General features: G+C 40.5%; 4 protein-coding genes across 5 annotated transcripts; 3 read left to right on the forward strand and 1 right to left on the reverse strand.

Annotated features, from left to right (window-relative positions):
* The first annotated feature begins 299 nt into the window (after positions 1-299).
* ints14 (integrator complex subunit 14) lies at positions 300-5,176 on the forward strand. 2 transcript variants are annotated; one of them, XM_028431720.1, is made up of 12 exons: positions 300-362; positions 753-1,036; positions 1,128-1,235; positions 1,401-1,556; positions 1,770-1,888; positions 1,997-2,139; positions 2,226-2,318; positions 2,707-2,851; positions 3,446-3,579; positions 3,884-4,002; positions 4,258-4,323; positions 4,402-5,176. In XM_028431720.1, exons 2-12 carry the CDS (start codon positions 815-817, stop codon positions 4,633-4,635), a joined length of 1,539 nt encoding a protein of 512 aa, XP_028287521.1. In that variant the 5' UTR covers positions 300-362; positions 753-814; the 3' UTR covers positions 4,636-5,176. The 2 variants fall into 2 exon arrangements, with proteins under 2 accessions (XP_028287521.1, XP_028287522.1); XM_028431721.1 differs by having other exon boundaries at positions 3,887-4,002.
* On the reverse strand, positions 4,846-8,424 carry hacd3 (3-hydroxyacyl-CoA dehydratase 3). Its single transcript, XM_028431723.1, has 11 exons — positions 8,200-8,424; positions 7,399-7,441; positions 7,233-7,306; positions 6,898-7,062; positions 6,718-6,763; positions 6,490-6,600; positions 6,268-6,395; positions 6,059-6,171; positions 5,801-5,907; positions 5,596-5,727; positions 4,846-5,510 (listed from the first exon to the last, which is right to left on the reverse strand). Exons 1-11 carry the CDS (start codon positions 8,275-8,277, stop codon positions 5,434-5,436), a joined length of 1,074 nt encoding a protein of 357 aa, XP_028287524.1. The 5' UTR covers positions 8,278-8,424; the 3' UTR covers positions 4,846-5,433.
* Positions 8,425-8,493: 69 nt separating this feature from the next.
* On the forward strand, positions 8,494-12,076 carry ppcdc (phosphopantothenoylcysteine decarboxylase). Its single transcript, XM_028431222.1, has 5 exons — positions 8,494-8,706; positions 9,267-9,362; positions 9,749-9,877; positions 9,951-10,119; positions 11,629-12,076. The coding sequence occupies exons 1-5, from the start codon at positions 8,563-8,565 to the stop codon at positions 11,706-11,708; spliced, it is 618 nt and encodes a 205-aa protein (XP_028287023.1). The 5' UTR covers positions 8,494-8,562; the 3' UTR covers positions 11,709-12,076.
* Positions 12,077-16,442: 4,366 nt separating this feature from the next.
* c19h15orf39 (chromosome 19 C15orf39 homolog) lies at positions 16,443-27,137 on the forward strand. Its single transcript, XM_028431197.1, has 3 exons — positions 16,443-16,946; positions 19,698-22,938; positions 25,725-27,137. Exons 2-3 carry the CDS (start codon positions 19,746-19,748, stop codon positions 26,816-26,818), a joined length of 4,287 nt encoding a protein of 1,428 aa, XP_028286998.1. The 5' UTR covers positions 16,443-16,946; positions 19,698-19,745; the 3' UTR covers positions 26,819-27,137.
* Positions 27,138-27,349: the final 212 nt, after the last annotated feature.

Raw genomic sequence — 27,349 nt, forward strand, 5'->3', positions numbered from 1 at the left:
GACACATCCCTGAAAGGTGTCCACCAGGTTAGATGGACGACTTCTAGACATTTCTAGACACTTCTACATTCCAATCACAAACAAAATGCTGAACTTGTGATTGTGGCCATTCCCATATTGCCGTGACGCACAATTTACAGTAAACATTCACAATAGCACTGTAAACTACTCAAGTGCTTCTTTTTTTAATTGTTGTAAAGACGCTTTTATACCACAGGTTTGGGCTTTTTCAGCGCATAGATGCTTTTAAAAAGCCTTTAGATTACCTAGGAACTAATTAGTTACTGCTAGGCGGACTACCCGGACCGAAATGCTGGTGCACATTACATACAAACATTGGATGGGAAGCGAAACACTAAATGGTACGTCCAGAGTTATTGTTTTTTGTCACACCAGTTATTTACTTCATAGCCTTGTTTATGAGTGTTTTTTCTCAGCTTAGCTAAATGTTCAAAAAGCGCTTCTTGTGTTTGAAGCTTCCGTTTACGGTATAGACTGCTAGCATTTATTCAGTCGAACAACTAGCCAGCATTAGCTAACAATATGTTCCTGTTTTATCTGATAATATTTTTGATGACTGTTGATTAAAATAATCAAACAAACGCTTGTGACGACTATATTCTCAAAGTACGTATTGACAGTCACTCGGCGACGTTTGCAGACACACAACTGGCAAAAGCTCGAGAAAAAGCTATTGACGCTACGGTTGGCCACACATTTCTCATAAAAATCTCCTCTTTTCTATTCATCAGTGGGAACTTTTTGGAGGGCAGTTGTTCACTGTTTCATCGGGAATTGAGTAACGAAGTGAACGATGCCTACTATCGTCTTAATGGACGTGTCTCTGTCCATGACACGGCCAGTGTCCGTGGATGGCAGCGAGGAGTTTCAGAGGAAGAACTTGGCTGTGCACGGACTCAATATGTTGTTCGAACACATGTCCTCAAACTACCGCTTGGAGTTCACTGCACTGATGGCCTTTTCTTCACTCTGGGAGCTCTTGGTGCCTTTCACCAGGGATTACAATGCCTTGCAGGTAAAAACGTACCTGCCTGCATGCAGGTTTTGTCCTTCTCTTCAGTTTCAATGAGATCTGGGGTTAACTAACGTTTTTTTTTACTGTGTAGGAGGCTCTCAGCACCCTTGAGGACTATGACAAGACCTGTGTTGAATCAGCTCTTAATGGAGTTAATAATGTAGTACAACAGGAGTGGGGCAGTTCCTGTCCTTGTCAGGTAATCTGACACACATGTCATCACATGTCTGAATTTAGTGTTGATTATTAAACCTAGTTTTTGGCTTAACACGTATCCTGCAGTGATTCCACTTTATTATCTCTTTATTATCACTAAATTATTAAGCAGGATTGTGTTTATGTATCTCCCTCTTATTTCCTATAGGTGGTGCTAGTCACTGATGGATCTCTCGGTATTGGGAAGGGTTCTCTTCGCCACTCCCTGCAAACACTGAAGCAGCGAGGGGATGAGAAGAAGTTTCCTCTTCCTTTTCCTTTCCCTACAAAACTGTTCATCATGTGTGTGGCCAATGCAGAGGAGGTACTCAATAGTTTATTTCTATTTACTTGCACTTTGAGTTCAACACACTTTTAGGTAAATCTATGAAGGAAATAATAGGATGAGAGAGTAACCATTTTAACAATGGTTTCTAACTGAACGATGTAATCTGGATTTATGTTAAATGTAGGTAATCTATCACTTGCAGTGGATTAGTTGTCTTTAAAAATGGGCCTGGGGTTTGTGTAATTGCAGTTACAGATGACTGATGCAATGGACAACTTGGAGGAGCTTCTTCGTCTCAGTGGAGGGGATGGTCAGATCTTCACTGTGGAGGGCCCACTTTCTATGAAGAGTGTACAGGCCATGTTTGGGTACGACTTTTACTGAAGAAATAAGAAGTACAATAATATAAGCAATACAAAAAAATTCTGATTGTTTGTGAAAATGAACCTTTGCTTTCATTGTGTTTGTGTCTCCAGGAGGCTGATTGATCATGCATACTCTACGTTCCACGCCGTCCTGCATTGTGGGAATCTTTCCTCTGATGTTCAGGTGTTTCCTCGACCTGAGCCCATTGTGGTGGATGAAGAAGTGGAGCCAATGCCAAGGACTGTTAGTGCAGGTATTCAGCTGGCTTCAGGTCCATCATTTACACTTTAATTTAAACTTTATTTAGTAAACAAATTTCTTTTCTGGCTTTCAATTTAGATTTGGAAATTGTGGGCTTCATTGAAATCGCTGACATTTCCAGTCCCCCTGTTATATCCAGACATTTGGTTCTACCTACTGCTGTCAATAAAGGTATGTTTGAATATTAAGAAATATTAAATACTTATAGTGGATTAATAGACAAATCCTCTCGGTCTGTGTCTGGGGCTCCTGTTTTTGTTTTTACAAATTCTTCCTACAAAAAAAAACAAAGTACTATCAGCTTTTTGAACCTGTTGTATGTTCCCAAAGTGTTGCCTGATTGCTGTTAAAAAATAATGATAAGCCACAAGGACAACTTTAAAATATAGTTGTAAAAAATAGAAAAAGGAGCTTTTGTTAAACTACCCTTATAATGTATCTTTAAACAGAAAATGATTAATGTATTTTTTATTCCATTTTGAATGATAGAACTTAATCCATAAACAGTCAGAACGTCACACATGTATCAGCATTCACAGTATTTTATTTGTACTTTCAGATGTGGATGAAGTTGGCACAGGAGCCACAGATGAGCTTGAGGAGGAACCTTCAGCCAGTCAAATGGCAGGAAAAAGTCCCAATTTCTGTGTACTTCTACATGGAAGTCTAAAAGTTGAGGGCATGGTGGCGCTGGTCCAGCTGGGGTGAGATGTTTCTGTCAAATATGAAGTCAGAACAGTCTGACATCTATTAATTGAGACTAGCTGAGACTGCGTGTAAATAACCAGAACTAGGTTTTAGGTAATCACAGTGTTGATATGTTTGTATATATTTTTTACCACAAGGCCCTTTAGAATGTAAGAGGCAGTGTGTCACTCACTGTGGGTTTCTGATTTTTTTCTTTGTTCTGTAAAAGTGATTTCATCTGTCTAAAATGAATTCTCACTCAATGTTCCATGGAAGTCTTTTTTATCATTTACCATCCCCTTCATGTAAGTCACAGCCAAAATGACCCAAAAGGTTGTTAAGTGCGTTCTCATCCTGCTGTTAAGGTTGTTATGTCAAAGTTTCAGCCTTTCATGGGTTTGAGGAGTCTGTTCAATGTTTATTTTTGACATTTTTACTGCGAAAGGTGAAAAGGCCATTTTAGCGTGTCATGGGAGACCAATCTACATCTGGATTCCCATCCTCTTAAGTTTCCAGCAAGAATTCCTAGTCAACCTTTATCTGCAGGAGTGAAACAAAGGACGGAGTGAATGTTCTAAACTGCACCTGAAATGAGTTTGTTTTGTTCCCAGGCAAGAGTGGTATGGAATGTTGTACTCCCAAGCAGACAGCAAGAAGAAATCAAACCTGATGATGTCTGTGTTTGACCCTGGTCCAGAGCCTCTGCCTTGGCTGGGCAAGATCACACATTTAGGACCGATCTCGGGTAACCTTTGACCTTAACACTGTTTCAGATTTTTCTGAAGACACAGGCCAAATAAGCAGACAGCAAATTTTCTGTCTTTACAACAACAACAACATTTTTGGCATAATGTAGAACTTTTCTTTCTTTCTTTTATCTAACATATGACACACAAACCTCATGTGCAGATAAATGACTGTTTATTCTTTTAGTGCAAAGAACTCTGCGTACATAATCGAACAGTTAATAATTTATCCAGCTGTATTACAACAGCTGGCAGTAGATCAACTGATTTCACTGTTCAACTGTTCTGTGATCTGTATTTCAGAAGCAGCTGAAAATCCATATGGAGAAGATGACAGTAAAAGTCCCTTCCCAGTGCAACCACAGGTCAAACGAAGCTATGCTCAGAATGTCACTGTATGGATCAAAGCCAGTGGACTGCAGGTACAATATGTATGAATATTGTTGTTTGATGAGGCCTGTGGACACATGGGTTACATGTAGCATCTTTCAAGGCATTAACATGGTAACATGAGATGCAAACGCTGCATGGGACTGGGGTGGTTAGTGAGATAAGACAGGTAAATTTTTTGAATGACATCCCTTGCTTGTAGGATTGTGTCCATGTTGAGCACTAGTGATAAACATTCTAGTCATTTTCAGTCATCCCTAAATCAAGTTTTTTTTGCTTTCTTTCAGACTGATGTCCAGAAGATTTTGAGGAATGCAAAGAAGCTCCCAGATAAAACTCAGACCTTCTATAAGGTAAATTTTAGCTGTAAATCAATGTGCTTTGTAACATTTTCAAAAAATCCTATTAACACTTTTTTTTTTATCTCTCAGGAGCTGAACCGCCTGCGGAAGGCTGCTTTGGCTTTTGGTTTCTGGGAGCTCCTGAAAGGAGTGGCCGATTTGTTAGAGAGAGAGTGCACATTACTGCCAGACTCAGCCCATCCTGATGCTGCCTTCCAGCTCTCCCATGCTGCACAGCAGCTCAAACTCGCCAGCACCGGTGACCCCCAGTATGCTGCTTTCGATCACAATATTGTTCCTATGCATACTGACTTCTCCAGCTGAGCTGTGCTTAAAAATTGTACAAATGGACTGAAGTATTGCAGCCTCAGACAGTGTGGACCAACAATGGACAGTTCCTAGTGTGCCCTGAATGATCTCAATGAGGCTACTGCAGGAATTTGCTTGGTGAAATAAGGCTGATGGAAATGTTTCCATGTACATACGTTTTTTTTACATTTTGCTTCGTAGGATATTTTTCACAAACTGACCAGATAAAAATTTCATTTTTATTCAGTCACATTCACCACATTTACAGGAAACCAAGGGAATGGTTGTTGATGTTGGTTTTCAAAACAATAAAACAAGAAATGTGAGAAAAACATAAAATGAATATTGCTTACATCAAGTCATTGTTGAGTCTAAATAATGCAAAATGCTTTCTGTATTACAGCAGCGGTAGCCAGATGGATTTCCCTGAGCTTTATTGGACAGTTCTGAAATAACAACCGACTTCAGTTTTTAGCTTTCTTGTCATACAACAGCTAACAAATGACAACTGCAGGCTCTACTTATCAGTGCCTGTTGCTAAGTATTTATAAACAAGGGAAAAAGACTTATCACACAGGATTTCAAGTTCTGTGGCTTACAACAGCTCTCTAGTAATACATGTCATGTATATGAATAATCCATCACTGGTAAATGTCCTGGAGTTCTTGTTTATCATAAAGGAGGTGATTTTTAGGAAGGGGAAAACTTAACAACTGATTAGACTGGTTTTGTAGCATGATGATCATTTTTAAAAGACTCTCCAGAAAAAAGCAGGCAGCAGAGGTGTTTGAGGAATGTTGTTGGTACTGAATCTTAATTTGCTTTTCTCTTTTTGGTACGGAAGCGCCTCTTCCTCTGTTTGTAGAGATGACGAAAGTTGATAAAAAGTCCTGGAGAGAAAAAAGAGTGATATGTGAACACAAATTGTGACCTTAGACTGAGATATTTCATGATAAATAGCTTCTGTCAACTTACCCAAGAACATGAGAACAAGATAGACGTACAGGAGGTAAGAGAAGCTGACGGAGGTACCGATGGCTTTTGGTACAGGAATGCTGAAGAGTTTGGTTTTATCAAAGATGGGAATGGACTGGATCACTGCAAAGGCTACAGGTAATGGAGAGATTTAGTATTTGTTGGTAAATGATTATAGCATGAAGGATAAGTAAACCTAAATTACCTTCAGCTAAAACACCTAATGGATACAGTGGGATCCAGACTGTGTACCGCAGCCAAGTGAGGGTCTTCCACTCTGTGTTCAAACAGCCCAGCATGTAAAATGGATACCTAGAATCAGAGCAGTTTGTTGGTTTTTGGGAGAGAATGAGTTAGTTAGCGCTTTTCTATCAAAATGGTTTGTGTATTTTTAATTAAACAGAAACTACAACAACTATACCCATTTCATACTGTATTTGTTCAGTCCATTCAGATGACATACCTGAAAATCTCAATGGTGCTCCACAGATAGAAAACAAAGAACACAACTGGCTGGTGGTGCATTTCCTCCAAACTACCAAAAATTATGAAGAGGATGAAGTTCCTTCCAACCACCTGATTTACAAACAAAACAAAAGAGGAATTAAATTAAATTACTGGATAAAGAAGAAATATATTTCCACAAATCTCAGGCAAAGAAACATGGCGTACCTGTATAACAGTTGGAATAACACCCGTCCGGACTAAGCCAAAAGCAGCATTTAGTACCTCCACAGCTGCCAGGATCTGGCAGAAGAACATCACGTCCGATATTGTGTGAAATGTGTCGTACAGAGAGTCTGAAAAGGTTTTTTTTTTTTTTTTTAAAGGACATCAGCTTTTGGCAAAGCAGTTGACAAAACTTGAAGCTACAGTATTGTTAAAAGTTCTCACCTTGGCCAAAGATAATGAGACGCACAGTCATGTTGACAAAGATCCATGAAAAGCCAAGAAACTGCACCAGGTTATATACAACCAAAAATCCAGTTTTCAGGCTGATGAACCCTGAAACATTTCAAAGAAGCAAGAATTATTAATCCAACAGGAAGGAATACATCCACAAGTTCAACGTCTCCGCTGATGATCATTTTAATTTGGACTATTATCAGTGTTTACACTCGCCTTCTTCGCGATGCCTTGAAGCTCTAATTCTGCTCCTCTTCTCCTCCTTATCAGAGTAAAGATATGCAATCTCAGTTCAAATATTTGAGTTACACTGAATATCGGAATCATTTATATACTTTATGAGTATATTAGTGAATGAGGGTTTTGTGCACTGAAACATCCAGCTGTAAAACTAACCCTTTGCTGGAATTCCATCTCAGCGTCTGACTCCTCCAGCCAGCGATCGAAGTCCGGTGCCAAGAAGAGAGGTTTACGCTCCTGTACAGTCAGTCTCTCCCACCAGCCTCGTTGGTTTTTCCGCACTATAATATTTACCTGGCGCTGCGTGGATTTGTGGCTCACCTGTGCACACAGATTCATGTGAGGAGCATTAGTCAAAGCAAACATCAGAGAAGGACAGGATGCTTGTGGTAGTTTAGACATGGTGTCATCACATAGTTTTTTGTTTAGCAGGAGTCAACAGTAGGTGAAGTGAAGACAAAGTCATGGCCACATGTAAAATGAATACACACCTCTGGTTTTACTGGTAAAAGAAGCTCCAGGTTAAAGTTGTATTCATTTTGTCCTTTTGCACCATGCCCCAGTGCTACACACAAAACACAATAATGTCACACATAATTCACATTTCACTGCATTTTCAGAGTCAAATGTAGGAGGAGTCAAAAGGATGTTCATCACCTCTAAACTGGAGGATATTTTCATGCACATGAATGTCAATATTCTGCAAAAAGACAGACAGTTAATAAGATATTTCCTCTTGTAGATATTAAAAGATATATCAAGTAGTGACACACAGATCTAAACAAGTATTTATGAAAAAAAATCCTTCAGTAAAATAGGAAGGAAGTGAGCCGTTTCACACAGATACCACTGCCTACTGAATAATTAGCAGTTCTATTTATAGAACTGCTAATTATTCAGTAGGCAGTGGTATCTGTGGTGTGACCATCTTTTGTTTTATGCCCGTCTGCATAAATTCAGACGGGCATAAAACAAAAGATGGTCACACCCCACCTATGAGCTGATAATGTTACTCTATGCCCTCAAGTTCCAGGCAGTACCAGAGGTTACTTGTACAGGTATAATTAACCCATGAGGCTATTTGTGCACACACATTCTTACAACTTGAAATCCTTTACTACTTCATCATTTATCTGGTTAGATGGGGTCAAACCTGATACGTAATGCACGCCTAAGCATAGGATTTTATAAAGATCAGCTATCACCAGAAGGATCTCTATTTATCACCTAATATGCAAACAGTACACCTACACAGTGGTATGTTTTTTTCATAAATCTACAGCGACCATTTGCATTAGTTAATATGCATCCACAGAAGCACAAAATAGTGCTCTGACAGGATAAAAAGTGCTATGCTAAATTAGGCCGAATATCAGCCAGTAACAGATTAAAAGGTCCCAGTCAAGCACTTAGCATTTTGCTTATAAGATGTGAGTGCAGGGTGCAGGTTACACTCACCTGAGCGTCTGTCAGCTCCACTCGTAGGTAAATCTCTTCGTGACGCTGAGCCCAGTAGACAAGAGGTGTGAGTGCCATTGTTGCTGTTTTTAAATTGGGGCGAGCTTCAAACAAACATGAAACAATACTGACTAAAGCTCTCACGCTTCACGCTAGCTAGGCTACAGAAGCAAAAACCCAGAATATTCTGCGGACGCGCACGCCGATCATTCGTCAGCGTGGCGACGTGCTCGTGCAGCAGAGTCGTTGGTCGTGCTCTTCGCTGATTGGTTTGGGGCGAGTATTTACGGAAGTGGAAGAGGTTCACAGTGCACTGCAAAGTTGCGCGGTGGCAGCTTGTCGACCTGTGTGTGCTACGCGAATATGCAGACAGATGATCAGGCTACATGTCAAAAAACAGATTTATCTAAATCTCCTGGAACATTTTGTGTTCTTGTCGGTGTAACAGGAAGTGTTGCAGCCTTGAAACTGCCTCTTTTGGTCTCCCAGCTTCTTCAGCTGTCTGGGGTGAGATTTTTTGACCTGTTTCTTTCTTACGGCTGAGATTTTACTATTAATTTTCACCCACTGCACACGTTCATTGCATCTCTACCTGGCACAACACGCATAAGCTTACCTTAACCGCAAGATGGAGGTATCAGACAGCAACATAAAAAACACTGACGTTACCCCATTATTTTATCTAATCTTTACACCTGTATAATATAACATGACATGACAGAGGAAAGTGTCTACAGTTTACACCGTCTGCAGTAGAACTAAAAGAGTAAAATATATTTTTTTCTCTTGCCGACTAAGTGTGAGATATTCAGCTCTGTAACCATCAATGATATCTGAAGTTAGTTAGAAGAAGTGAGCGTTTTCAAACTGCAGTAGGAGACCAGACAAACCCAAATCAAACTATGTTATGGAAAAATAAGGATACACTTTTTAGCAGGTTTCTAGTCATTCATTAACAACCAAAGTCACAAACAAACATATGCTTTATGTGAGTAACTACTGCATTGCATCATGTGCCATCCTAGTAACATATCTTTGTTGAATTAATTCATTGGTTTATGTCCTAGGTGGATGTAAGAGTTGTAACTACAGAGCATGCCAAGCACTTCTACAATCCTGCAGACGTCCCTGTAAAAATCTACAGTGACCAGGAAGAGTGGAAGGTGATGATAAACATGACACTTAAATAATATAATATATAAACACTTTCTATTGTAGTCATTATGAACTGACTTTTGACTCAGTCTTTAGTTGGTACCAACATTATTCCCAGGGGATTTTAGTTGTTAGTATTTTTAACATTAAGGAAATAGATGTGGAATGATTACTAGAACGTCCTTTCCAACAGTGTAAACTAGATGTTTTAGCACATTTCACACAAAGGATTGTGCTTTCCAAACAGTAGTCATGTGAGAGGTTTTTAATTACTGATTTACTGATTTTGAAACCCAAAAACCAGGAAAGACTGAGAAACTCTGGTCTAAACCATCATGCATTCCAAAATGTATGATTCATTCATTGCATGCTAAATGGCTTCTCTTTTGTTTAGCTGTGGACACAGAGATCTGACCCTGTGCTACACATTGAGCTAAGACGCTGGGCAGACCTACTTGTTATTGCGCCCCTTGATGCCAACACTCTTGGGAAGATTGCTAACGGCATTTGTGATAATCTGCTGGTAAGATAATTTAACACCATTTATGATGAAATCCTTTTCTCTAAGATGCCATGATAAATATTGTCCTTTGCAGACATGTGTGGTAAGAGCCTGGGATACCAGTCGACCTCTTCTCTTCTGCCCTGCAATGAATACAGCTATGTGGCTACATCCCATTACCGCCCAGCAGGTATCCAAATTGAAAGAGTTTGGATATGTGGAAATCCCCTGCATAGCTAAGAAGCTAGTGTGTGGAGATGAAGGTGGGTTTTAATACTGGGAAATAATAAATTCTAAAGCTGTGAAGTGAAAAATGACAATATTTTCATTAATTTTGTTTTCTTAATTGTGTTGACAGATGTTAGTATGAAGTAAGAATTCCAAAAACACTGTATTTCTCTTTTCCTTCTATATTTTTTAGCTGCTTAGTGTAAGCAGGTCAGTTGGAAAAACAAAGTTATTTTAAAGCCATCAAAGTCTGTAGCTGCAACATAAGCAGAGGATGAGCTGAATGTAGAAGACGGCAGAAACAGGGTGGACAGGTGGTGTCTAACATCAGTGGGTAAATCATATGATGTAAATGGTCTAAAGGTGAATACATTGCCATTGCAGGAAAATGGCAAAAGTAAAAATAAGAAGATGCACCTGTCTGTGAATAATATGACCAATTGTTTTAAGAGTTGCAAAATTTGCTTTGTAGAGGCTCCAACTGTGTATTTTCTCACCTAGCTGCAGTTATGTGAACATATACTTCAGTGTGTGTCAACAAACAGACTGTGAAGAGTGGTTACAGGTTACAGAGTACACATCCAATGAAATCCTCCAGGAGATGGCTCAGGTTTCCTTATTCCTGATAAGATGTATTTTTCTGAGGATATCAGTTTACAAGGGCTCTTGACTTGCCCTTGACCTGTTTGTGAGAGATTCCAACATGCCCTGTTTGCAATGGGACAAACAAAGATTTAGTGTGTAGTTAATGTAACGCAAATTATTTAGATTAAGACATTATGTTAAGTCTGAGGTTCTGCTCTTTAGGCCATGTCTTATGTCACATTAAGCTTTGCTTGTTCAAATATCCAGGAGCAACAGAACATCGTTTTAGTAAAATGTGCAGGTACCAGCACAAGCAGACCGATGTCTGAACTACATGTTGCACATGTAGAGAGAGCTAAAGGCATTTAGCAACCAGTGGTTAAAAAAAGGAGAAAGATGGCCAACACCATTTGAGAAATGCAGTAAAACCACAAACAAGAGCACTTCCTGACTGTAAGGCTGCAGTTTAAAAACAAACCTCACAGGAAGGGCAGCACCAGCAGTGAAGGGGGTAAAAACAACCTACTCAGGTAATTCTGTGAGATTTATCAAGAATTCTGTCACCTTGATGGAGCTTACCGGTATATCTATCCAGACTCTAGCATGTGATGTCACAAGATGTGAACCTATCCATTTGACAAGTGGCAAATTGAGCAGAGCAACAATAAAGCAATGACGAGATTTAATCGTTTAGCTTCCATGCATTCCATTTATCATCTGCCCAGTTGCTACCATGTAGTATATTTTGTGCTGCTAGTTGGAATGTACAGGAATGTTTTGTGCAGTTCTTATTAATTATGACAGCAAGTCTGCCTCTTTTAACATCTCTCAGTTTCTTCTTCAGAATTGTATGCAAATGTAACTAGAGATGAGTGTATAAGAAGGTATGTGTTATTTATGAGCATAAAGATTGTGCACCACAATCATTATGTAACCTGTAATATTTTACATTGCTGTAGGTAAAGGTGCCATGGCAGAGGTGTCAACTATCGTCAGCATTGTCAAACAGTATCTTCCAGGATCAGATGAGTCAATGTAAAAAAACATGAATTCTGCCAAATTTTGATCAACACGGGGTGTGCACATGATGGCCTCTCTTCAGATAAGGTTCATTAAAGTTAGACACAGCCAGTGTACATTCACAGTTGCCCGTGTTACTTGGTAAGTCCAGTTCTTGGAATTATGCAGTTGTTGACACATCTCGTTGACTCTTGTGTTGTTACTGTTACACCTACTGGAGCACATTGGTTACGAACTACCAGTGACAGCTTAAAGATCTTTGACCCCCTTATAAGAGCTGAATTTGATAATGATTTGTGTTTTTTTGTCTGATGTATTTTAAATCACCCTCAAATTGTGTGATGGTGTATTTCTTTGGATAAATAAAGGTATAGTTCAACAAAAACATCTGTCTGCGTCTGTGTGTGCATTATCTAACATCTTGAACACACAGGGCCACTATTGTATTGTAGATCTTTTTGTACCTTGGCAGTGAAGTGGTGCATTACTGCCAATATAAAATAATACTCAACTGTTTTGACAAACCTGTTTAACGATGTGCTTGGCTTTCAACAAAATCATTTTCCTGATTTTATTTTCTGTGTAATACAGGCTCAGAGGCATTTTGTTTTGAGGCTGTCTGCTCTCAAAGAGCCTGTTGATTTCTATGTAAAAGAGGATGATGAGGATGATCTTACCTGATAATGCAAACAAAATGACAGCTTACTACTTTAGGCAAATGCTAGCTGATGTGAGTAAAATATTTCCCATGGGGCAGCCTGACAGGCTGCAGAAAAACATAAAGGTGTTAACTGATGTAAGAGGGAATTGCATGTAACTGTTAATGTTAAACATGCACCCTCTTTTTTTAGGTTTGTTTGATCGGATAACATTCTGTAATATATTTTGAAAAACATCTTTAACTCTGTTAAACTTTCTTGGAAAACGTTTTATCAGGTGATTTTTTTTATTACTACAACCACGGTGTTGAAAGTGAGAAAGACCACTGATCACATCTGTGTTTGACATGTTTACCATTGTGAAAGACCCCCATGTCCTAACAGTGGACTGGATCCAATGAACACAGATGACAGAACAGCAGATCCAGCCAGGCAATGGTTTGTTTAATGTTTGAGTATTTGTGAGTTGAAGCAGACAGAAATACCTTGCGATAAACTGAAAGGAACTGCACCTTGTAGATGGCGTTCCTGATACTACAGAGCATTCAGACCACCTCCTGAATGTATATGACAGTCATCGGCAACTCAACACTGTTGATGTAAAGCTGATGTATAAAACTCTTCTTCTTACATTCAACCATTTATTTTATTTCCTTGTCACCAAACTGAGAACATTAAGATTAAGAAACCTTTATTAGTCCCACAATGGGGTAATTGCATAAAACCAGCATTTACATTTCTATTTTCTCTTCCCTGTCAGGCCATGTGCAGGTTTTTTTTTTTTTTGCATGCTGTTATATTTTATCTAGGTTTATCTTTGTTTTTTACCAAATCCAGAAGGGCAGGAGAGAATTTGGTTTGCAAATGTAGTATTACTGTTGAGCTGTTGAGGTTGTAGCACATGGAGCCTTCTGACTGGCTCCCTAAACAAAAAGCATCCTTCCCTGAGCCATAACTTGTCCTGCTGCCATTGGCTGCTGTATATATCTGTTAAAAAAACAGCGGAAATTTACATCAGACAAGCCATGGAGGGGTGTGTCAGTACGGCCTTGATAGCACCGTGGAACTACATGTTCTCACAGCTAGGGCAAAATGATGAAAACTTACAGATAAGCTTTTTATTTTGGTTCATATAAAAACATGAGTCACACTTCTACACTGAAACATATGACCTCATCGCCTGACAATCACATTGCTGACACCTCCACATTACACGCCTATATGTCATCAGTTCTAACCAGTCCAACTGGTCACCTTTTCAAATGACAAACAAATTCAAGCTTAAAGCTACAGGGAGCTATTGTTCTTTAATTCTTGGACAGAAATCTGTCAACATGTCTGTATGACAATAACATACTTGAAAACACACCACTGCAAACACACAATGTGATGTGGCGCTGACATTGTCTGTGGCTCAGCCTGTAGGATAAGAGAGAGACACATTAAAAGAGCGCCTGAGGCACATTCATCATCAATCTCACATTGATTATACACCAGCCCTCATCGCTTGTTTGCTGTTGTGGGTTTTTAAAAAGTAATCTAAGTAAGGTAACAAATAAAGATACAAATTTACTCAGGTGACAAACAGCACTGAAGAGAGAGAGAGTGAGAAGTGCTGACATGTTACTACTACATCTGTAGTTTAATGACTTTAAATGAATCCTTCCTCTGAATGCTGATACTTTTTTTCTTGGCGGTTTCCACTTGTTTAACGCCATATCTCCGTCACTATGGCTGTGCTCTCTTCAGCCCTTTCAAAACACTCATTGCTGGTTGACATAAAACAGGTGATCCGGGGCAGGAATGTTTCCACAGACATCATTTAAAATGTCAGCATACTGTGGACACTCTGGCATCCATCCATACAGTCGCTGATAGATCACTCTATCCCTTAGCATAGTGTTTTTTTGTTGTTTTTTTTTGCAAGGGCTTGACAGAAACGGATGTTTATATTAAGGTCCCGCACAGAGGTCACAACATTTGTAAATTTCTGATGTCATTTGTGTGTTATCAAAATAGTCTTTGCATAAGCATTCCAGGAACAGTCAGAGATAATTATGGAACGGATGACCTTAATGCTGTGCAGGAACTGTATTACATTATGCTAAAATTATATATATATATATATATATATATATATATATATATAAAAATCTAAATATATTGAATAGTGTAAATTCCTCCTAAATTGGAATATAATCTAAATTAAATTATATCTAACTTCCTTTGAAAGAAAAAACAGACAGCTGAGAATCTGAGGCCCTGCTTAAAGTGTGTAATCTGTAGATAGTCGTCGGTTTGCTGTGCTGTCTTTGGACATTCAGTAACGATTGGTTTTGGGTTATTTCAGTAACTCTGTGCTTGGTTAAAATGAACTGACGCAGCCATGGGTTTGATCCAGCTTGTTGTCATATCACCCATGCAATCAATGGCTACAAACAGGGGTAGTGTCATAACTTACTGGGTGAGAGGCAATGTGTCTTCATATATTACACTAAAATCTTTATTACCTCAATTATGTCATGGCCTCAGAACAAGAGCTGTCAGTCAGCAGAAAGATTTGAAAAACATCCATGGCATGTGAAGGGAGTTTAGTTTTATGCACGGTTTGTACCTGAAACTTGTTCTGCCACCGTTGGTATGCTCCAATGAGACGCATCCTGTCTGCTGAGTGTAAATAACAGGACAATTGTTTGGAAGCTGGAATACACACAACATGTGATAAGCAGCACTGTACATCACACGTTAAATGCATGTGTTAATATGTGTGCACACTCACACCTGCGTGCCTGATGCAACTCAAACAGCTTCTAGGCTCAACATGTGTTTTCTGGTCCCTGGGGACGTTTCATCAGAAACTACATCCTGAGAGATCACCTGCTCAGCTCCCAGTGTCACCACAACTCGCTTTATTGACACATATAAACGTGGTAAACATCTCATGGATTCACTCAGGGGCATGAACAAATCAATGTTTTTAACATGTTATTTGGCAGTTTTTATCAACTTCACACACATTTTACTACATGTAATGTTATATTATGTTATGTTATTTGTTATAGAAGCCTATAGTTCATGTGCATTTAATACACACAAGTCCCATTTTAAATTTACCAGCACAAAATTCGGTGACACATGCATATGGTTTGGTGCTCCCTCCACAACGATCATAACATTGGTCATTCATCCATGATCTGAACCTTAGGATGTAATTGGCAATGTCTGTCTGAACAGTAATATTGCCTGCTGTATGTTTTTAATGCCTCTTTTTATGCCTTGCATGTTTGATGGTTTGTGTTGTCCCTTGAAGCTCTGTGTTGGTTAGCCTCAAGCTGTAATTCCATGGTAACTGGAAATGGGGGAGATGTGAGAGTACTCCGTTGGGGGGGGGAATAAATGCCTGCCTCCTCTCCTCCGTCAATCCCCCGACTGACGAGCAACTCTTTACCTGCACGGACCCCTGGGATGGGTTGAAGCCACCAACCTGTCTAGACCAAATTGTCACAGCCACGCGGGACCCATAAATTAGACTCCAGCTCGGAGGTGGCAAGGGACCGAATATGATGCAAGTGCAGTGAGAGATGAACTCATTCAGCAGGAGTGGAAGAATTTAGGTTTAATATCTCACTATAATAATTTTTATTATTTTATAGCTTAATTGGCAGGGCGCTGATTCAGACATTCTTCACTGTTACACATACAGGTCTGAAAAATGAGCAGGACACAGTTAGTGACAAAAGGTAAAGCAAAGTCTGAGATAATGGCTGACCTGATTTCACCTTCAGTCAGACAAAGTCAACCATTAACTACATCAGGATGAGGTCAGATAATTCAGTGGAAAGAGCTAGATTTTTTATTATAATAAGTAGTGGGTTAACTCTTTCTTTTAAGCTAGAGCGGAAGAAGGTTTTAGATTAGATTTGTCATATTAGGATTAACCACTGGAAGGTATGACTGCTTGTAGCCTACTCCCAGACGTGTGTGTTGGTTGCGTGCATAGACAAAAATAAAGGGTGGAGATAGTTTAATACACTTTCTTTTGGAACTTGATGTCTTCTTACGTGTGGTGAAATAATGGGGAACAAGGAAACTCTGCTTTGGAAACAGCTCAGGGCGCGAAACCGAGAGGAATCAATGGCACGCTTTAGTGTTATCTGTCAGTGAAAGAAAACATGACTCTAAAGTCATTTCAGAAGGCGGCAGCTGGAGCAGCAGCGCCAGCTGGAAGCCGGACATGAGGAGACTGCCAGCAAGAGAGCGAGAAAGTCACCAGCGGGAAAACATCACATGTGTAGAAAACAAGCCGTGGATAGACGGATGGTGTGACTCCGCCTATTGATCAAAGACCATCCTCCTCCTCCCTTTTGTCTTTTCTTTAGTTTGTTAACTTCTCTTTACGCCTCGTGGACTTCGGGCCAGCCGCGCCAACCTCCTGGCAGGCCTCCTTGATTTCATTTGGTGTTTTTTTGTGTGTGTGTGTGTGTGTGTGCATCTGGGTTTGACCGACTTTCACGAGTTCAGAGAAGACCCAGTCTTTTTTTTCCTGTGAATTTGTCTTTCATGGAGACTTTGTGGAATTCAGTTATCACCGCGGCGAGGTAAGAGAACTCATTTACTGCTCGACAGTGTTGAAATGACAAGAAAGAGGAAAGAGAGAAAATCCGCATGTAATCTTTGCAACCTCAACTGTCCTCTTAGAAAGCATCAAAGCGTGTGAAACTGTTTGGTTGTCTCCGTGCATCCTCCGTGTTTGGGACCGTGTCCTTTGCCACATTGTGGTTTTATCTTTTTTTTTTTTTTACCGACGCTTTCGCACCCTGTATGGAAATGACTCGCACTGCAATCGAAAGTTGGAACACTTCGTGCGCAAAGTATTTGTATATTGCGTGCGCCCTGTGCAGTTGGCACTCCTGACAGGCAGGACAGCAGCGTGAAAGGCGAGAAACACGCGTGACACTGATGTCACAATAAGAAACATGTCTAAGTCTAAGTTCCGTTTTTTATGTTGGAGACGTGAGTTATTTGTGTGTTGACCAAGTATCAGGAAATGTTTGTCTTTTTCATAATATTCATGTGAATAGTTGACATCTGACCCTAATTGGTTAACAGGTGATTTATGACTGTTAGACGCGCTGGAATGAAGTGAATGTGTCTGTTTTTCTTTCTTTCTTTCTCGTGTGGTTCTGAGGCCTTTTACTTTGGACGGTTGTGCTTTCGGAAGTCACTCTCCATCACCCTTGCCCTACAGATCATGGGAGTGGGCGGACACACACACACACACACAAACACACACAGTGCGCAGCTTTCATTTGGGTGAAACGGTTTCCTTCGTGAAAACCGCACATGTACACCTTACAGGCAGATAAACCATCATTTTGTAGGTGTTTTTCGGAAAGGTGTCAACAGGATGAACTGATAACATCTGTTTGCACTGCGGTCCCGTGTGTTGCCATGAGCCTGGATCCGCTCATAATGAGGCCATGTGTGGCTTTAAAGTGAGACAGAGGTGTTTATATCAGCCCCTATCACCTGCAGACGTGTCTCATACATCGTTATGCAGTTTGCCGCATGCGCACAGCTGTTTCAACATATACTGGCAGATGTTACACTGAATTTGGCAGCTTGTCAGAAGACAGCAGGGATGTTTTGCCAGGCTTATTTAAAAAAAAATGTAAAGACTGTCAGTAAGTGGGAGCACAGTAACAATATTCTGTTTTAAAAAAAACTATTTTGTTCCAGCCTCCAGGTCATGCAGAGTTGGAGTTCTAATCACGTGATGAAGTTATTTTTCTTTCTCCAGTTTATGTCAGGAATTCAGAAGCTAAGCATGCATGAAAGTAAGAAAAGTTAAGTTATAGTCAGAGTTGTTTTTAGTTTATTTTTAGGTGATAAACCTCCAGAATGGGTGGGTGGATTGCCTTCAGAAACAACATGCTCATATTTGGGTGGATTTCCGGAACCTTATCTTACCGTGGGATGGATGTATATTACTACAACCGTTCTCTTTTTTCTTTGTGTTTTATAACCAGTTGCATTGTCCCTTTACCTTCATCTTACAGAGACCCCCCCCCCGGGGTCTCCCATGACCATGGGGTCTGGGGTCTCCCATGACCATGGGGTCTGGGGTCTCCCATGACCATGGGGTCTGGGGTGACCTGAGTTTGACATGTGCTCTACTGTCTTTGTTTTAACAGCATTGCTCCCAGTAATTAATGCACAAAACACATTGTGCATTATCTGACAAACTGCAGGGATAAAGCTTAAGGGGAAATGAAGGAGCATAGAGTCACGTCTGTAGTTACTTCTTTTCTAGATTTTTTTTTTAAATGTATAATAAGACATAGGGCTTTTAGACTGCACACAGAAGTAAATCATATATACATTTTTTGGAAGTCTTCTCAACAAAAAAATGTACACATATTTAATTGGACAAAACAAAGGCCAAAATAATATGTCAAATAAGAACTGGTTTTAGCTGTAAGAATGAAGTCTATGAAAAAGGAAGGCATGGTCACTCAAAGTTCATGGCAATAAAATGCAGGATCGAAACTTTTAAGTCCACTTGACTGTTTATAAGTAAAATTAGGATCCATGGGGAAAAAACTTTAATATGACACCAATAAACCCATAAATATGCCCAAATATTTAGCAATAATTGACTCGCACTCATATTTGCAGACCTTGAAGTGTAGAATGCTTTCAGCCAAAAGTTGATATTATGACTCTTCTAAAACCTGTAGCACTGTGGGTCATCCTGTTGTATAAAATTATTCATAAAAGAGCATAATATGTGACTTCTTAGCACTTTTTCTGTTCCTGTGCTTCAGCTGATTAGGGTCTATGTGACATATGTGTGATAAGCCACGAGATTGGTTGAAAAGGCCTCCAGCTAGCTCTTATCTAATGATGACTCTGTGCACATTGATTGTTTCTCTGCAATATGTCCTGCTGTCCTATCTGATGTTTGACATGGGAGCTGTTTTTAGGTGATTTAAGTTTAGGTTTAACTATGTGGAACTAGGTTTAGAGAGAGGCAAAATATTCATATTTCTGGATTGTTTTATTGGCTGCTTTCTCTTGTAAGTAATGGAACTGGATGGGACTCTACTTAGGGTTTGAAGTTGCAAAAATACATGACCTGGTTACTTAAAAATCCTCAGATGCTTTTATCTGCAAGTTTAAAAAGGAACTATTGTCTAACTACACCTAGAAACTGTATCATTTTGCTGGAGGCAATTTTGTAGCTCCAACTCCACAGAGCACCGGACAATAATACATATTAACTTATAGGCTGAACTGTCAGTATCTAATTTTGGTATGTTTGTTTATATTTGTTTGTATATTTGCAGGTCTGAAGCCACATCAACAGTGCACCATCATAACAAAGTTACTACAGGATGAGCAGTGACTCTATGCAGACCCTCCCAGACCCAGTGCTGCGAAGCAAGATGCCTTTGTTTGACACGACGATAGCATCCACTGGACTGACGAAATCACAAAATATGTCTGGTTTCCTGGGTAAGCAGGCTCTGCAGTACAATGGGTCCTGTTTCACCTACGACCCCAGAGAAAAAGAGGGAGCAGGTTTGACTTCTCCTTGGAGGACTAACTCAAAGGCGTCGCTGCTGGATGCCAGAAGTCCTGTGACTCACCTCTCAGGCACAGAAAGACAAAACCACATCATTTACAGGCAGGGCACCAGTTCTTCAGAAGAAGGACATTCTAATTCCTCCTCTATGCACCACGCCCCAGTAAAACGGGGCTTCATGCTATATGCTAAAAGTCCTGAGATCAGCAGTCCTACACCAGCAATCAGAAAACAAACAAAAGCAGGCAGCGAGGACTCGTCTTCACATTCTGAAAACTCTGTTTACTTAGCAATTCCTAAACCAGTGTACAGACATAACCCCTGCTGTAATGAACTGGGATGTATGATAGGACAGCGGTACACTGTGGAACACGGCTCTCCAAGGATACCAAACACCATATATGAGCATGACTGGATGCAAAGTGAGGCTCATTACATTGAAAGATCGCCTCTTCAGAGAAAAGCACAAGATGCACTGCTACAACAGAGAGGCTTACATTTTGAGGCTGGTACAGAGCCGCTGAAAAGGATCACTGTGGAGCCATACAGCCCAGGTAAAGCAAGAACTTTGTCTTTGGAGCCAAACTACAGCAGTTACCCCTGCGCCCCCACTCACACACTCTTTGGTTCTTTGAGTGAGCACAGCCAGCCCTTACAGACGTCCCCCAGAGGCTACCCCAGCCTGTACCCCTCCCAGCCTACATATGAGCATATGACCTCAGAGGTTTATCAGGAACATTCTCTCATACCCAAATATGGTCAGCTAGCACAGCACCCAATGTTTTACTACCCCCAGGCAAATGTGGAGGTAGAAACCAGACAACAGTGTAAAGATAGTGGAAGTAAGCAGAGAGAAGATGTCCCTGTTATTCATAAACACACAATCTCAAACCCCCGGGAGCGTTACATAGTGCCTCAGCCGCTTCATGCTGAAATTCCTTTGCCCACCGCTGAAATGTTGCAAAACCATCCCTTTATACAGAGATTTGACTATCCGTGTTATGCAATTCAGAGATTTCATTTAAATGCAAGCCAAATCAGACCCCCCCTAAAAAGGCCAAATATGTCTCCTAGTTTTCACCCTAGTCACATAAACGTTTCCCCATCCAGCCAACCTCACCCCGCAGCCTCTGACACCAGTCTACATAAGGACAAGTCCAGCATTGGCCTGCAAGCAAAACACTTCCATGATTCACCATTCCTGCGCATGGACCAGATCAGCCCTACCAGACGTGCCAGCCAACATGCTGTCTCACCATCCAGCTTACAAATTGGTAGATATTTTTCCCCACTCACCAGCCTGCACATGGACCCACCCATCCCTCCACCAGCTGGATTAAACATAAACAAACTGCTTGACTACTCCTCCTGTGAAGCCCAAGTGACCTGCCCCAAACAGCCGCAATCCCTTCCTGTTTCCCGAGCAGCATGGCTACCCCACTCACCCAAGCATAGCGCAGATCGAATTCATACAGCTGCACATAATAGCGCAAATGTCCGAAAAATCATTTATTCCCCTGCTGTTGCAACAGGAAGTAAACACAATGGCTCTGTGACCAGTCCAGGAAATGGTGTTCATAAAGGATCCCTGAAGAGGAGCATTTTTCACTCATCTGCACCTATGAAAATAAAGGAGGAGGATAATGATGTATATGAAGTAGAAGTCAGCAAGAAACCAAAGCTTGAAATGGAGGATAAAAATGACTCTCCTCCTATGCCAATTATTGACACTGTCTTTAGTTTGGCGCCTTACCAAGCATGCCTGCGGACCTCTGGAGTGTTCATTCCAGGCAGAGCACCTCAGACAGCCTTCCAGCATTCTGAGCGCCATGAAATCAAACCCAGTACAGACATCAAAAGAAAGGGGCCAGATCGAGATGAAAATCACTCTGCTGCCAGTGTGGGATCCAAAGATACGTGTCCAGAAGATACCCCAACAGAGCAGACTGCTGTAGAACCCAAACATATTAAAGTAGAAAAGGTAGACAGCTTAGATATGGGTGATGCTGTAGAAACTTGTGTTGGTGAAAATGACTGCATCAAAGTGACAATCAAAAAAGAGGCTGAAGAGACTGATGTACCTGACAGTGAGCCGGTGGTGTTGAAAGTTAAATGTGAACCTGATGAACTTGAAAATGAGCCCTCATTAGCTAATGAAAATCAGACTTTAGATGAATCTAAACATGCTGCACCTCCTGCTCAGGTGAGCTCATTGTCTCATGGTGACGCATACACACAGTACCAACAGGCAGTCACCCTTCAACCCCAAACAACTGCTCCACCTCAGCCACATGAGAGCAAAGTTGACTTCAAAAACATTCCTCCCCAGTGTCTTAAACTTTCCACCTACAACATTATTATCCCAGATATCAAGCATTATAGCCCTGCTCCACTCCCAGAGAAGCCAGTTGCACTGCTGGTGCCTAAACCCACAGCGAAACAGCAGGATCGAACGCCAGTGCGCAAGCACTTCTTTGAATTGCACCACTCTCTGTGCACGCTAGTATCCAAAGCTGTGTCCGCTTCTGCAGAGCACGAGCTCAAAAACTGGTTGTCTCAACTACAAATAAATGAACCCGTCTCTCCCTCAACCAAAGTCCAGAAAGTGTCCTGCTTGTTGGGGGTAAAAGCCAGAGAAGTGTGGGTTAATGAGGAGATGAAGAAAGCACTCAACAATGTCCTTGAGAGACTGAGGGAGTACACCACCCAGGAACGCTGCCCTTTTCCTCATGTCATGCGCACAGGGGCAGTGTTTATCCCCATGCTTGTGGTGAAGGAGCTTCTGTTTCCTATGGTCCAGGGGAACTTTATCGATCAGGTCTTGCAGGAGCACAAAGTGGAGCTACGGCCCACCACGCTCTCTGAAGAGAAGATCCTCATCCAGCTTCATAAACGAGCCTGCTCCTCCAGGCTCAGGAGGCTGATGTCTCTCAAACACCTGCCTGATGTTTACGCCGATGTGGTCAACCTTTTGCATTACACCTGCGTCTGCAAACATCTGGGTGAGTAAGATGTTTACTCTAGACAGAAGAATATGGTAATTTTGTTTCTTTCATGCTTGACTTTTTATGTAAGCAGCTGTGTGTTTACCTCTAATTAGGGGACAGAGCAGGACACAACTCAGTGTCAAGACAAGAGGAAATGAATGGATGTATACATGCAGACAAACACACAAGTTGAAAGTATTTTCTAATAAACAGTCTGTTGATCACTGCAATAACATGATTTTTTCAAATGTAATTTTGGTGTTAATGAAGAGATGGAAATTCATGATATTGTTTTAGATTACATCTTTGATTATGTGTTCTGAGAATCATTTTTGCAGAAATTCTTGAGGAGATCTGGTTTAGTATATTGATGTAGTGATAATACCATGTGACACTTCCTGTCTTAGCCTGCAGATTTCTAGAAATCCCCTCTTAGTACATGATATGATTACATGAGCTGATGATTTTTTAGATTATTCAATCAGATTATTCAACCTATATTCATGTGAGAAATTATTTTTTGAAATATAGATAGAGATAGATCTTCAGTGTGCGGCAGGTCTGGACAACAGGCAGAGCATTTTAGCTGAAATAACCAAGGCCTTCCCTGGAAAAAAAATACTGCCATAAAACCTAAATATTAATGGTGCTATCACTTATTTCATACTGAAGTATTATATTGGATTACATTCTCAGTGAGCATATATTATTCATAAAATAATAGTCTCTGTTTAATCATCGAGGTTGTTTATGTAGCTTTTGAACCCAAATACAGAATTTAAATGGTTTATAATGTGACTTGATGTCAAACTTCTCTGTAGTGAATTATATCTTCTGCTTTGGTGGCCCTTGTTGTTAAGCACTAATCACAGTAAAGGAGAATTATTCAATATCAAATTCATTTATTTTTTACAGAGTCAGCCTCACCTGATGTCCAAAAGAGAGTCCAGGTATATTTATTTTTTTATGTTGTCCTTTAACCCTCAGGCGTCACTCTAAATTACTACCCTTTGTGTCATTCGTGGACAAAAACGTCCACTTCCAAAAAACTGCTATAAAAAATTAACAGATTAATCTTTTTTCTGCATAAATATATTAAACAACTTCAGCCCTGCTCAAAACTACCAAACATTAAATCATTTTGAGGAATTTAACCATTTAAATGCCCGTTTGATTAATTGATGTCATAGTAATTTTTTTATGAAAAAAACACAAAAAATGAGTTATTTTCCACAAAACAAAAGTTAGGTTGCTGAGGCATTATTTTTAAATCTGTCATGGATATGTCAAAGATTAGCCAAAAATATTGAGTTTGATGGATTATTAGTTTTTGTGTAGCAGCAGTTTTAAAATTTACTACCCTTTTGTATCATTCATGGACAAAAACGTCCACTTCCAAAAAACTGCAATAAAAAATTAACAGATTAATATTTTTTCTTACTTTTTTCTGCATAAATATGTTAAACAATTTGTTTCACCATGTTTTGGTGATGTATTTGAAAAATTTAAATTGGAATTCTAAAATGTGTCTAGAGAGAGTCTTTGTTACAAAAAATTGTGCCATATGCACAATATATGGCATATTGCACCAACACAGATAAAATGGTGGCCAGGTAAAGAGGCAAAAATTACCCAAATGGACAAAAAAGTCCCCAATGACGCCCGAGGGTTAATATCACTACTCTTTCTTTTCCCCTGTGACTTTAAGCAGCAAACCTCTCTGCTAACTTCACTGAGGAATCACAAGGAGTTGCATGATTACATTATGCTTGAAACGGGAGGGAGGAGGGAAAGGGTGCTGACCTGGGCTGCTTATGGAAAAATGACCCTCTCCCTGATGGCTTTTATTAAAGTGGATAGCATTAGCAGAGGGAGGAAGTGACAGAAGGATTAACTGTGGTATAATTTGGCTTGGCGAAAAGGTGGTGATCTTTATTATAATAATATTAAATAAACACATCTGTGCTGCTGTGCCTAAACAGAGGCGACTCCAATTGATTACTGCCCCATTAAAAGACCAAAAAAAAAACAACACATTAATCTGTCTCTTGACATGTCCCTTCCTCTTTAACTTGCCTGTATACTCATAAAGAAGTAGGGCATTGTGTTTGCTTATTCACGGTTGCATTTCTTGTGTGCATATTTGGCTGCAAGGTGAAGCATTGACTTATAAATAAGCTTCCTTTTTAATGTTCAACATAATGACAGAAGGTAGCTGCACAGGAAATACAAGTTCTGTTTGTTTTGTTGTTGACAACATTAGGACTATAGAATAGCATTCGACTTTCCTTTTATGGAGCACATTCATTTGCTTACTGCGTCATGTTTAATTGAATTTTTGTTCACTGCTGACATTATTATGGGTTCACATGGTTTGGGAGCACTTGACCTTGGTATCTGAAGATATTTCCTGTCCTCACTGCTGCTGTGTCATCCTTGACTGCTAACATCCCTGGTAGCAGCTGACTCCCATCCCCGGCCTTTCGTGTTTACTCCCACAGCTGAAAGGGTGTTTCGCAGTTGAGGATCATGCTGTCCAATCACCATGTGTCAGCTGATATCAATAGAATAGCTTCTCATTGTTCTTGTTTGCTGGCAGCATTCATATCAGCGGCTAGGTTGCCTTTTAGGAATTATCAAGGTGGATTTCCTTGTTTAGCTTGTTCAAGGCAGAAATGTCTTCTTCTTGTCCACTACTAATGAAATACTAGTAACATTTCACAACAACTTTACACACATATATACAAGATATATCTGTATTAGTTTAACCTTGTGTAATTGCTATTATCCCTGTGTTGCAGGCTTAGATACGGATCCTCATTACAGAGAACAAGATGGAGGCTGCGAAGCATCTAACAGCAGGGGGGCTCCTGTATTTGCAGAAATCATTGCCTCCTCAGACACACCCTCATACATGAAGGACCAGGAAACACAATTGCATTTGAACAGGAACAGAACAAAGAGCAGAGTAAAAAGTAGTTCCAGGCGTATGTTTCTAGATGACACTTTGTCAGACCAGGAAGAAGCAGGTAACACAGTTGGAGGTGTCGGGAACACATTCACGAAGAAAAACTGGGTCGCCCATGAGCCTCAAGGGACTGAGGATAGTGGGACCGACCATATGGTTGCAGAGCAGGATTCTCCACTCATCCAACAGGCCATAATTTCTGAGAATTCATGGACATGTCCTTTGTCATTTAATGCGCTGTCTCCCAGTGACACAGAAGAAGAGGCAGAAGAATCCTCCAGTCTGTGGCCTGTCAGTCAGTCCTCAGGGCCTGCCAACTCTCAGGCCAGATCTAAGAATTGCTCAGGAGTGATTCTGAAACTGAGGAAAATGCTGAGTAAAAGTCGCAAAAGCAAAAAGGCTCGCTACCAAGCAGTGCCAGAGTCGGAAACATTTGCTGATCCCTCACTTTCACAGACTGGTGAAGGGGAGGGAGGGAGCAGTGAGACAGACCCTACCAAGAGGACACCCGAAGTCACCCACAAGTGGCAGAGAACAGGGAGCTTCCCTCATGCCTTAAGACCCCTGGCTGGCTCTCCTAAAAGAAAAAACAGATCACGCTTGAAGATCAAATATTGCCCCTACTTGTCTGCCTGCCACAGTGCTGAGCACAGGAAGCGATGGGTGCTGCGGTCAGCTGTCCAGAGGGCTCGTACAACCATGCGGTTCTACTACCCAGACCTGGTGGGGAAAAGGATCCACCATCTGTATGAGGAAGATGACAAATCAGAAGTGTGGTACAGAGGAGAAGTACTGCGAATCCATGAGGCTCACACCAACCCCCTGAAGACTATATTTGAGGTCAGGTATGACAGTGAGCCAGAATGGAAGTACTACCTAGAGCTGCTGATAGACTATAAAAAAGGCTGGCTCAAGATTGAAGAGTAGTTTTTAATACACATTTATCAACTGCTATCTGTCTGCCCCCACCCCCCCACCCCCCACATGCACAGGCTGTAGTTCATTCCCCTTCACTTGTTTTTTTTTGGTATGGAATAAACTATAGCCTGTGTGCATGTTTTAAGCTCTTATCTTTGACACTGTGCCTTTTTTGGTATATTCCACCGCCTTACTGTGCTTAACACCCCACTCCCCCCTTTAGCTTTAGTTATTTATTTTTAAGCCATCTTTACCCACACTGGTGTAGAAAATGTTTGCCTGTCTCAGTTTTGTACTTTTTTAATAAAATGCAACAAATTGATATGGAGATGTTTTTTTTCTTCCAGTACCAAGCTGCTCCAGCAGTCTTTAGAACCATTCATGGTGTTTTCAGTTACTCTCAGCCTCAAGACTGAACCACCAAACGTCACCTTAAATGTGCAGCTTCATGTTAAGATTACAGGTTCTTTGTCCCCATCCTGTGGCAGAATGTTTAGCTGCAAATTCCTTCTCCTTGATAAAAATGTCATTTTAAGTTAG

The sequence above is a fragment of the Parambassis ranga genome, chromosome 19 (genome assembly GCF_900634625.1).
Source record: "Parambassis ranga chromosome 19, fParRan2.1, whole genome shotgun sequence".
Taxonomy (NCBI): domain Eukaryota; kingdom Metazoa; phylum Chordata; class Actinopteri; family Ambassidae; genus Parambassis; species Parambassis ranga.

Bases quoted from the DNA above. Each gene is read 5' to 3' on its own strand.
- c19h15orf39 (XM_028431197.1), top strand. From the start codon at position 19,746: ATGAGCAGTGACTCTATGCAGACCCTCCCAGACCCAGTGCTGCGAAGC. The intron at 22,939-25,724 runs GTGAGTAAGATG...CCTGTGTTGCAG, and splicing joins CTGCGTCTGCAAACATCTGG to GCTTAGATACGGATCCTCAT.
- hacd3 (XM_028431723.1), bottom strand. From the start codon at position 8,277: ATGGCACTCACACCTCTTGTCTACTGGGCTCAGCGTCACGAAGAGATT. The intron at 7,442-8,199 runs GTGAGTGTAACC...GTCTTTTTGCAG, and splicing joins TGGAGCTGACAGACGCTCAG to AATATTGACATTCATGTGCA. The intron at 6,601-6,717 runs GCGAGTGTAAAC...GAAATGTTTCAG, and splicing joins TTCAAGGCATCGCGAAGAAG to GGTTCATCAGCCTGAAAACT.
- ppcdc (XM_028431222.1), top strand. From the start codon at position 8,563: ATGCAGACAGATGATCAGGCTACATGTCAAAAAACAGATTTATCTAAA. The intron at 8,707-9,266 runs GTGAGATTTTTT...TTTATGTCCTAG, and splicing joins AGCTTCTTCAGCTGTCTGGG to GTGGATGTAAGAGTTGTAAC. The intron at 9,363-9,748 runs GTGATGATAAAC...TCTTTTGTTTAG, and splicing joins GTGACCAGGAAGAGTGGAAG to CTGTGGACACAGAGATCTGA.
- ints14 (XM_028431720.1), top strand. From the start codon at position 815: ATGCCTACTATCGTCTTAATGGACGTGTCTCTGTCCATGACACGGCCA. The intron at 2,319-2,706 runs GTATGTTTGAAT...TTGTACTTTCAG, and splicing joins ACCTACTGCTGTCAATAAAG to ATGTGGATGAAGTTGGCACA. The intron at 4,003-4,257 runs GTACAATATGTA...GCTTTCTTTCAG, and splicing joins TCAAAGCCAGTGGACTGCAG to ACTGATGTCCAGAAGATTTT.